This window comes from Cebus imitator, unplaced genomic scaffold (assembly GCF_001604975.1).
Source record: "Cebus imitator isolate Cc_AM_T3 unplaced genomic scaffold, Cebus_imitator-1.0 Scaffold776, whole genome shotgun sequence".
Classification (NCBI taxonomy): Eukaryota; Metazoa; Chordata; class Mammalia; order Primates; family Cebidae; genus Cebus; species Cebus imitator.
Window position 1 is genome coordinate 344,036 of NW_016108091.1, and position 11,554 is coordinate 355,589.

The following is an 11,554-nucleotide window of genomic DNA, read 5'->3' on the forward strand; positions in this document are numbered from 1 at the left end:
AAAAAAAAAAAAAAAAAAAAATTAAAAATCAGGCAGGCATGATGGCATGTGCCTGTAATCCTAATTACTTGGGACAATGGAAGGATTGCTTGAGCCCAAGAGGTTGAGCATGCAGTAGATTATGCTCACACAATGGCACTCTAGCCTGGGTAACACAGTAAGACCCTGTCTCAAAAAAATTTTTTTTAATTAAATGGAAAAAAAGTATATAACCTTGTCATCAACTTGCGTATGTCTGAGGGCAAATGATTGAAGACTATGAAAAGAAAATGTACTACAATAAAAATTTCACAGATTTCCAAACATCTAAGTTTTCAAACTTAAGAGGTTCAATGAAGGAAATACAACTCTGAAATAGCAATAAGATTATTGGTTAAATTTCTGCCATCACTAGAAGCCATTATTTTTAAATTAATTTTGATAAATATCACATTCTGCCAATTACAGCCCTGATGAGGCAATCACTAAAAAAGCAATTTCTAAAATATGAAATATAAGATTGACAGTTATTAACTGATGATAATAAGGAAGAAAATCTAGCCTCTTCATATAAAATAAAATATAAATGAAAAAAACAACTAATTTTAAGCAAAACGATAACAGAAACTAGCAGCAAACCTCAAAACAAAACAAAAATGAACTAATTGCATTCCCATCTCTTGTGGCACCCAGGTTTAAAATATTACATGCTGCTGAAAAGGCTGGCCTAAGCAGATCTCACAGCAGTTTATAGTGAGGCTGTATAGTAGCTTTAAAAGACTCAGAGCAGGCTGGGCACAGTGACTCATGGCTGTAATCCCAGCACTTTGGAGGCAGAGGCAGGCGGATCACGAGGTCAGGAATTCAAGACCAGCCTGGCCAACATGGTGAAACCCATCTCTACCAAAAATACAAAAATTAGCCAGGCATGGTGACGTGCACCTGTAATCCCAGCTACTCGGGAGGCTGAGGCAGGAGAATAGCTTGAAACCAGAAGGCGGAGATTGCAGTGAGCCAAGATGGTGCCACTACACTCCAGCCTGGGCAACAAGCTCAAAACTCTGTCTCAAAAAAAAAAAAAATACTCAGAACAATACACATAACTAAAATAGCAATACAAAAAAATTTTTTTTCAAGTACAATTTCCGTTTTATTTTTCTCCAGAGAATAGTTGTCTTCAATCTTTTACTCAGCTCCTTACATGGGTTTTGGTGGTGGTCATGGGGCAGCACCCACAGGTCTAAATTGGGGTGGGGGTGTTCGGTCCTTGCAGGCTTCACGAGATCAATTCCTGACTACTTTGCTGTGAATTGCACAACTCACACAGTAATGTAGCTTCACATAGAGCTTGGGTACAAAAATTAATTTAAATGGAGACCACCACCAGTTTTACACACATGGTAAGACTTCACTGTGTGCTTCCACATCATCTTGGGCAGAAATGAAGGTGACCAATTCTCTATTAATAAGGCATGGAGGAAGACTCAGAATAAAGACTCAAGTGGAATTGCTAATACTGTAAAGACACAGTACCTAACAAGTTATTAACAAGTGATGTGCCAGGCGCAGTGGCTCCCACCTGTAATCCCAGCACTTTGGGAGGCCAAGGTGGGCAGATCACCTGAGCTCAGGAGTTTGAGACCTGCCTGACCAATATGATGAAATCCCATCACTACTAAAAATACAAAAAAATTAGCCAGGCATGGTGGCACACACCTGTAATCCCAGCTACTGGGGAAGTTGAGGCATGAGATCACTTGAACCTGGGAGACGGAGGTTGTAGCAAGCTGATATGACGCCACTGCACTAAAGCCTGGGTGAAAAGAGTGAAACTCCATCTCAAAAGAAAAAGTGATTTGCTGCATTCTATTTCAGAATACAATTCAAGAGTAGAACATGAAAATCATTTTCCTTTTTTTAAAGAAACACTGTTTCATACTATTGCCCAGGCTGCAGTGCAGTAGTGCCAACATATCTCACAGCAGCCTCAAACTCCTGGGTCACAGAATTCCCCTGTCTCAGCCTCTTGAGAAGCCAGGACTGCAGGCATGCATGTTAATTTTTTAACTTTCTGTAGAAATGGGGTCTTCCTATGTTGCCCAGGTGGTATCAAACTCCTGGGCACAAGTCCTGGATCAGCCTCCCAAAGCACTGGGATTATAAGCATGAGCCACTATGGCAGTCCCCTTTTTCTATTATTTATTTATTTATATAGAAAGAAAGTCTCACTCTGTTACCCAGACTGGCCTGCAGTGGTGGATCTCTGCCCACTGCAACCTCTGCCTCCTGGGTTCAAGTGATTGTCCTGCCTCAGCCTCCCTGAGTAATTGGGACTACAGGCATGCACCACCACAACTGGCTAATTTTTGTGCTTTTAGTAGAGACAGGGTTTTGCCACGTTGGCCAGGTTAGTCTCAAACTCCTGACCTCAGGTGATCCACCCACTTTGGCCTCCCAAAGTACTGGTATTAACGGGTGTAAGCCACGATGTCCAGCCTCTCTTTTTCCATTCTTGATCCTTAAAAATCCTGATTCAGGGCCAGGCGTGGTGACTCCCGCCTATAATCCCAGCACTTTGGGAGGCAGAGGCGGGTAAATCACCTGAGGTCAGGAGTTTGAGACTAGCCTGACCAACATAGTGAAACCCCATCTCTACTAAAAATACAAGAAATTAGCAGAGCATGGTGGTAGGCGCCTATAATCCCAGCTACTCGGGACACTGAGGCAGGAGAATCACTTGAACCTGGAAAGCGAAGGTTGTGGTAAACCGAACTGCACCACTGCACTCCAGCCTGAGTGACTCTGTCTCAAAAAAAAAAAAAAAAAAAAAAGGCTGGGTATGGTAGCTCACGCCTGTAATCCCAGCACTCTGGGAGGCCACGGCAGGCGGATCACCTGAGGTCAGGAGTTCAAGACCAGCCTGACCAATATAGAGAAACCCCGTCTCTACTAAAAATACAAAAAAATAAAAATAAAAAAATTCCTGATTCGGCTGAACCGGTGGTTCACTCCGGTAATCCCAGCACTTTGGGAGGCCGAGGTGGATAGATCACCTGAGGTCAGGAGTTTGAGACCAGCCTGACCAACATGGAGAAACCCTGTCTCTACCAAAAATGGAAAATTAGCCAGGCATGGTGGCACGCTCCTGTAATCCCAGCTACTCAGGAGGCTGAGACAGGAGAATCGTTTGAACCCAGGAGATGGAGGTTGCAGTTAATCAAGGTCGCACCATTGCACTCCAGCCTGGGCAACAGGGCAAGGCTCCATCTCAAAAAAACAAAATAGCCAGGTGTGGTGGCAGACACCTGTAATCCCAGCTAATAGGTAGGCTGAGGTAGGAGAATTGCTTGAACCCACGAGACGAAGGCTGCAGTGAGCCAAAATCATGCCACTGCACCCTAGTCTGGGCAAAAGAGAAAACACCGTCTCAGAAAAAAAAAGAAGATGATCCTGAATCATATTTTGTGGTTATTACAAGCATTTAAAAAATATTGTTAGGTATCTGATAAATACAAGAAACTATATATAGGCCAAACGCATTGGAGGCCATACAAAAGTGTGACTTGAGGCCAGGCGTTCGAGACCACCCTGGTCAACATACCAAGACCCCACCTCTATAAAAATAAAAAATAAAGTATATACATATACATTCACAAATATATACACATAATACACAAGTATCACATGCATGTTACTAAAAACAACACCATAAATCCACTACCCATTAAAAACTGAAAAAGAATACTAAACATTTTACAAACTGACATGACATTCTTATACAGGGGCTATGCCAATAGAGAGAAAAGACCATCAGACCATTTTTCCTAAGACCACTACACAATCTCACTGAATCCTGTAATCTATACTATTAAAACACCTTTTTAAATTTCTTGTCCTTTTAAAAGTACACTAGATATTTTTAATTTCCAACACTAAATTAATGGGCAGTCTGTCAAATGCCTACTGGGTTTTATACCAGAAGGGTTTTCTAGGTGTATGTATACGCAGAAATGACATCAAAACTTTTTTTTTTTTTTTTGGAAATGGAGTCTCACTCTGTCGCCCAGGCTGGAGTGCAGCAGTAGTTCAATCTTGACTCACTGCAACCTCCACCTCCTAGGTTCAAGTGATTCTCCTGCCCCACCCTCCCGAGTAGCTGGGATTACAGGTGACCATCACCACGCTCAGCTAATTTTTGTATGTTTAGTAGAGACCATGTTTCACCATGTTGGCCAGGCTGGTCTCAAACTCCTGACCTCAGGTGATCCGCCTGCCTCAGCCTCCCAAAGTGCTGGGATTACAGGCATGAACTACCTCCCCTGGCTAACATTAAAACCTTTTTACATAAATGCACTGTAAAAATATATCCCAAAACAAGGTAAGGAATATAAATGATATTTGCCTTCTTTCCAAATCAATAGTTCCTTTGTACAAAAACACCAGATGATACAAAACACATTTTTTTCAAGTACAAAGTTGCATATAGAGTGTAAACGCTTCATGCTCACTCAAGGAATAAGTACTAGCAAAAACTCTTTGCAACTGGGTAACAAAATTTCAACTTCTAGGAATATGTTTCCCTCTTCCTTGTCCTTTTGAGAGCCGCCACCATGTCACAATTCACAGATTCAATTGAATTAGCATCTCTTCAAGCACGGAGGCCATATATTATTCATTTCTGTGTCTCCTGCATAGGATTAACTCAGGGTTTCTTGTAACTAAGCTAAACTCCAAGACAAAAGCTTCAAACCACCTCAGGCCCAGTTCAAAACTGAAAAAAAGATGAACCCATTTCTCAAGAGTTTAGGAACAAAAAGATACTGACAAAGAACAAAGCCATAGATACTTGTGCTACAGGATATTCCGCTATCACCAAATTCAGAGTATTTTACTAACACTGCAGAAACAAGTTTGCAGATGATAAAAAGAATAAATGAAAACACATGAATGCCAAAGTTCTCCTGTCAACATGTTCAAATATCATCATAGACTCCTTCACTTTAAACTCATACTAACATCGTCACCCCCGAACAATGAAAACAAAAGGCTTTCAAATGAGACCTAAATACAAATTGGCTGTATTTCATCACAGTTTAAGTCCCTAAAATCATATACATAAATCACATGATCGTGCTTATGCTCATCTTCTAACTTGAGAGTCTAGTGTCTTTCATCAGTCAGATTCTCAGAAGCATAAGTGACCCCCCAAAAAACTTTAAGAACCACTAATCTATCTAGCCTATGAAGAAACATTCCATTTTCCAGAAGAATATAGTTAGGTTGGCTTAGTTCATGCATTCTTCCCTCACATTCATAGATGGGATTCTTACTATGTAACAGTCTTTCAATTCCTTCAGCCCAGCCAAAAAGTTTCAACATCCACAGGCACACATATCAACAATTCCCAGATCCCCAAAACAGTTTTCTGGTTTTAATTCCACATTGCTTCACTCAACTTAATACTCACCACTGTCAAAACAACTCCCCTCATATTTGTACCCAGGCTACATACAGAGACACCTTGATTATCCTCACCTCAAGGCATGGACCATTTATTGAACAGTCAACAAATATTTGTTGAATGAATGAAAAGGGGTCCTTCCTCCCACAGATTTCAAGTTAAGCTCTCAGCACCCTTGCAGCTGCTCTCCTACAAGTAAAGCTATGAAAGCTTTCTCTCCCTCAAACATACAAGCTCAAGTGTCAGAAATGCTCTGCTTTCTCCATAAACACAAAATGATAGAGTCATGGATACACATTTCACACAGGTCAGACTGGGCAAGGAAGTCTACGTTCCACATCCATATCTGACACAATCCGTCTCCTCCAAATACAATCCAACCAGTCATATGTGTTCCTATCTTTCCAACACTCAGATTTGCAATAGTAGTCAAAATACAGGAGTTACGGTCCCAACTCTGTCACCAATTTAACATGTGGCCTTGGAGAAGTCCTTTCCTAATGCCTAAATTTCCTATTTTGTAAAATGGAAGAGAGCATCTATCCTACCATCTTCACAGAGATTTAGTATCACAAAGTAACTGAAAGAGCTTTCTTACTATCTTGTAATCTATTACTGTAAACTATTACTGTAAACCCGGGAAAACAAATAAGGCCACCGATTCTTTACAGCTTTGTAGCAATTATTCTATTAAAGATATTTTGGGCCTTCACATTTACACGACTCACTCTAACCAAAGACACAAACTATTCTTAAGCCCACAACTGGCTATGCCAAGTTTCTCCCCTCCCTGACCCCACAGACACATGCTGTATAGAACACTGCCATTACCGCTCTTTCCCAACAAGTAACTAAGGGCTCCCAATCCCTAAAATACACACACATATCAACCTGCAAGGAATCTCCCAACATTTATTCAAGAAATAAGCTAACTTATACGGGAACGCCATTACACTTATACAAATAAAGGCAAACTCTTCCGGAAACACTTTCCATCCTCGCACACACACTCAAACACAGCCGCTACATACCAACAGACCATCTGTCCTCTAGATCAAAAACATCTCTTTCCATGTACAAACTAACCAGCGACATTTATTAAACTCGCAACACTGAGATCATCCCGTCGTTCCTACACACCGTTCAACGCGGCAGGGACACCACAGACCTTGTCGTACAGGTCAACTCCCCTCTCAAGATCGTGTCCTCGAACACGCTTATCCTTTAAACACACACAAACTGGACTATGCGGGAGGCTCCGATCATGCCTACAAACACAAACTAACCCGTCAGGGGCACAGCGACTCCGCCTCCACTCGCTTACTTTCCAGCCCCCTCCCCGGAGCCGGGAGTCCGTCTGTCAGGGACACCCCTTCACCCCGCCTGGAGGGACTTCCCGGTAGGCTCAGGAACCCCCTCCCTGCTCTCCCTTCCCCCATCTTCACCACTGCTCTCCCGGAGGTCCAGGTCCGCGAGATGACAGTGGCTCCCAGGAAGCCCAGGATTCCATCGCTGAGAGAGTGCTTAGGCCCCAAGGCCTGCCCAAACCGTTCTACTCACCGTGTCGGAGGCCCAGGCCGAGAGCGATGAGAGTGCAGGGAAGTGGGGAAGAGGGGGTGGCCGCCAGGCTCCTGGGTCCACGGCGGATTCCTCCCGCTTGTCAGGAGGCGGCCGGCGGGTGAGCGGACTGGCGGAAATGCGAGAGAGGAGAAGGGAAAGGTGGAGGGCTAAAGGGGGCAAACTGAGGGGAGGCGGGTCCCGCAACCGAGACTGGGATCGTCTCCCCCTCCGCAAAGCGAACCCAAAATGGCGGCGGGAGCGGCGGCGGCGGCGGCAGCAGAGCGGCGGCAGCGGCGGCGGCAGCTCCTCCGGAGGGAGGGAGCGAAGGGCGCCTCGCGCCCCCCCACCTCCCACTCCTCCCTCCTCGCGTTCTTCCCCACCGTCCCCCACTCCGCCCGACTCTGGCCGCGTAGCGCGCACGCCTGCCCGCACGCGTACGGGTGTCTCCCGGCTCGTCGCTGGCTGCTCCCACCAACCACCACCTTCGGCCGCCCCGCGCGCCAGCCAGCCCGTACGCGCCCACCCAGGGACACCTCCTTGCTCGGCCCCCCACTCCCTCTCAGGCCCTGTCAAGCCGGCTCCGGCGCAGGCCCTCACGCGTACCTTCAAGCGGCGCGAGCCCAAGCCTCCTCCTCCTCCTCCTCCACCTCCTCTTCTGTCCTCCCCCCCTTCCCCGCCCCCACGGCCACCAACCGCCGCCACTGCTGCCGCCGCCGCCGCCGCCGCCGCCAGGCCCCCCCACCGTCCGCCCCTCGCGCGTGCGCCTCCCACAATCCCCCCTGCGAGACTGTTCCATTCCTGTCAGCTGCAGGGGCAGGAGAGGGAGGGACAGGAAAAGCGGCTCGGGCTTGACGTTTGACTGGAATTGCCAGGGTGGCGGGCCGAGCCCCAACACAACCTACCTCCCTTGACTCGTCGCCGCGGCGTACGGGTCGCCTCCCGCTCCTCCTCTCGGGACCGCAGCTAGCCGGTCAAGGGCTGCCTAGCGCCCCTCTGCCGGGCGGCGGTTGGAGGCCGCGGCGGCTGCGCGTTAAGTCGTTTCCTGCCGGACGACTGGAGCCTTCTTCGCAGTCGCAGGACTGGCTCCTCGGAGCCGCCCTCGGGCGGCGTGTGCCGGTCGCCTTGTGAGAAGAACTAGTCTTCGACTCACGGTGAGGGAATGGACCGACGCGGGGTTGTACCGCTGAGAGAAAGGAGCGGGACTCCGAACTTCCTGGAGGTAGGGAGTGAGGTCAGTAGGACCGGGGCGCCTCCCGGGGGGATTCCTCCCGGGCGCTGAGTTGCCAGCCTGCTACCCCAGGAAGATCGGCGTGGTGGTCCGCTTTTTGTTGTTGTTAACTCGGCTCGGATTGCTCGATTTTCACACCACTGCCCATATGCGATGATGTTTGCCTTTGACGCTCCCCATGGATGGTACTTCTTCAGCCTCGTTAGACAGCCTGATGATGATAGACGATGAAGAAACCATGTGCTGCTTATTCAGTTCTGGACTCAGTTTCCCTTGTCTTCCTCTACCAAGTTATTTTTCTTAATTCCTTATCAAAAAGTGTACATAAAAATTAGGCAACTCCAAAGACGCCTCCAGGGTTGGTGCGTGAAATAATAAGATAATATATGTAAAGTGGAATTAGCTCCTAGGCATAGAGAAAGTGCAGAGAATTGCGATGTTGTCATTTACAGTTCTGTGGATGTCGATAAGGCTTGTGGTTGTAATTGGTAGTTTGTGTTCTGTTCCTCCAAGTCGTTAATAAAACAAAGCAAAAACAGGCCTGTTAGGTTTCTGTGGCTACTAAATATTTGTTTCTCAAAACACTTGACTGATATTTGATAACCGAATGCAGCAGAAATACGGAGTATTAAAATCCACAGATAATTCCAAAGTTTACTTGAGCTAGCAGTTTTTACCTTTACCCAAAGGGTAAAGCAGAATAAATTACGGGAAGGATCTACTTGGGTTTCCCTTTCCTTCACATTTGTGGACTCCTGGAGATCCAGGAAATAATTCAGAAATTTACTGTTCTAGATGGCTGTCAAAAGCCCATGCAAGGCCAGGTGAAGTGGCTCACACCTGCAATCCCAACTCTTTGGGAGGCCGAGGAGGGCAGATCACATGAGGTCAGGAGTTCGAGACTAGCCTGGCCAACATGATGAAACATCGTCTCTACTGAAAATACAAAAATTAGGCATGGTGGTGGGCCCTGTAATCTCAGCTACTCAGGAGGCTGAGGCAGGAGAATCACTTGAACACAGGAGGCGGAGGTTGCAGTGAGCTGAGATCACGGCATTGCACTCCAGCTTCCTGAGTAGCCAGGATTACGGGGCCGCCACCACACCTGACTAGTTTTGTATTTTTAGTAGAAATGATGTTTCATCATATTGGCCAGGCTGGTCTTGAACTCTGGACCTTGTGATCTGCCCACCTCTGCCTCTCAAAGTGCTGGGATTATAGACTTGAACCTACGTGTTTTGTTTCTTTAAGGTAAACAGGAAAGCAGCCTTCATTACCTCATTGTCTATTTTCCTAACCAAGTCCACACACTTTCATGGAGCCTACTTGGGTTGACTGATCTTTCTTTAGTTACTTCATGCATGCAAATGTATTACACTAGCAACAACTTTTTTTGAGAGCAGGGACTATGTCTACTATTTCATTTACATAAAGCATCGTAGGCAAGTGCAAAGCAAATCGCAGAAATATTGAAATGAGGCCGGGTATGGTGGCTTACGCCTGTAATCCCAGCAAATTGCGCTATTGTACTCCAGCCTGGGTGACAAGAGCAAAACTCCGTCTCAAAAAAAAAAAGAAAAAAGAAGAAAAAATATTGAAATGAATGTTAGATGCTTAAAATACCAGAAGAGAAAGAGAATTAGCATTTGTGGACTACTGTGCCAGGAGAATGTGTATTCCTGTTTAATCCTTATAATGAGCAACACATTGAGATAGATAATCTTACCCTCACTTTACAGAAGAGAAGCCTGAGGCCCAGAGAAGTCCAGTAACGATATTTAGACTCTAGTTTGCCTGTGTCTTAAAAACCTAATTTTTTGGCCGGGCATGGTGGCTCACGCCTGTAATCCCAGTGCTTTGGGAGGCCGAGGCGGGTGGATCACGAGGTCAAGAGATCGAGACCATCCTGGTCAACATGGTGAAACCCCGTCTCTACTAAAAACACAAAAATTAGCCGGGTGTTTGGCACACACCTGTAGTCCCAGCTACTCGGGAGGCTGAGGCGGAAGAATCGCTTAAACCCGGGAGGTGGAGGTTACAGTGAGCCAAGACTGTGCCACTGCGCTCCAGCCTGGTGACAGAGCAAGACTCCATATCAAAAAAAAAACCTAATTTTTTTCTCCATACCACATTGTCTTCATAATGAAATTTCTCATCAGCATCATAATTGCTGTGCTTCAAAGAAAAAAAATACCTTTAATGGAATTTCACTACACCAGTGTATAGCGAGAGTTACTTACATATAGTCTCTGTGTTCAAGTAACTTTCAGTAACTACACTGATTAATTTGTCAGCTACCTGTAATCAAATGAGACAGGATTCTGTTCTTTTGTGTATGCCACAGAGCCTACCAGAGACTCAAGTGCTCAATAAAAAGACCTCACTGGCCGGGCGCAGTGGCGCGTGCCTGTGGTCCCAGCTATTCAGGAGGCTGAGGCCGGAGGATCTCTTGAGTCTAGGAGCTCTGGGCTGTAGTGCACTGTGCCAACCGGGTGTCTGCAGTAAGTTTGGCATCAATATGGTGACCCCCTGGGAGCGAGGGACCACCAGGTTGCCTAAGGAGGGGTGAATCTGCCCAGGTCGGAAACAGAGCAGGTCAAAACTCCTGTGCTGATGATTAGTGGGATCTCGCCTGTGAATAGCCACTGTACTCCAGCCTGGGCAACATAGGAAGACCCTGTCTTTAAAAAAAAAAAAAAAAGACCTCACTGAATCAACAAACCCTGAATTGTTTGAACCAACAAAGATAGAATAATGGTTTCTCCAAGGATATCCACTTCTTAATCCCTGAAACCTGTAAGTATGATATGTTACATGACAGGAGAAAACTCAGGATGCAGAGGGAATTAAGGTTGCTATCAGCTGACATTAAACTAGGGAGATTATCCAGGAGTGAGCTCTCCGCAATGGCCCCCTTAAGTTGTACTTCTGTAGCTGCCCATGCTTGTGTTCCTTTTCAGAAAGGCAGTAGCTGAAAAGCACTTAAGCTGCCAGCACCACAGAAATCCTGTTGAATCCCCCTGTCTTCACATTGGAGTACTTGCTGTAATACCTGTAGAACCTCTTTGAATGTTCCAATAGTGCCTTTTTGTGTAAGATCACACATTAATATCCAGTTTGGCAGTTCCGCTAGTTTGACATCCAGGAGTTTCTTCTTCGCTGATACAGCTGACTCCATCTTGAGGTCCTGGTCTGATAGAAACTTGTTTTTTTTTTTTTTTTTCCTCTAACACGGATCATAGGAAACAAGATATAAACTTTTAAAATAAGGTTTCAGGCTAGGTGCAGTGGCTCACACCTATAATCCCAACACTTTGGGCAACTGA

At 45.9% G+C, this 11,554-nt stretch overlaps 2 protein-coding genes across 2 annotated transcripts in view; one reads left to right on the forward strand and one right to left on the reverse strand.

Moving 5' to 3' along the window:
• ASH1L (ASH1 like histone lysine methyltransferase) overlaps window positions 1-7,624 on the reverse strand; it is a 248,019-nt gene extending 240,395 nt beyond the window's left edge. The window contains exon 1 of the mRNA XM_017519812.2: window positions 7,001-7,624. The gene's annotated coding sequence lies outside the window, so the exon portion shown is untranslated. The remainder of the gene's footprint in view (window positions 1-7,000) is intronic.
• Window positions 6,734-8,772, forward strand: LOC108297161 (basic proline-rich protein-like). The gene has a single exon (XM_037735315.1). It carries the CDS (start codon window positions 7,137-7,139, stop codon window positions 7,857-7,859), a length of 723 nt encoding a protein of 240 aa, XP_037591243.1. The 5' UTR covers window positions 6,734-7,136; the 3' UTR covers window positions 7,860-8,772.
• The last annotated feature ends 2,782 nt before the right edge of the window (window positions 8,773-11,554 follow it).

What these genes read in the sequence shown, in the direction of transcription:
- LOC108297161 (XM_037735315.1), top strand. Translation starts at nt 7,137, where the DNA reads ATGCGAGAGAGGAGAAGGGAAAGGTGGAGGGCTAAAGGGGGCAAACTG.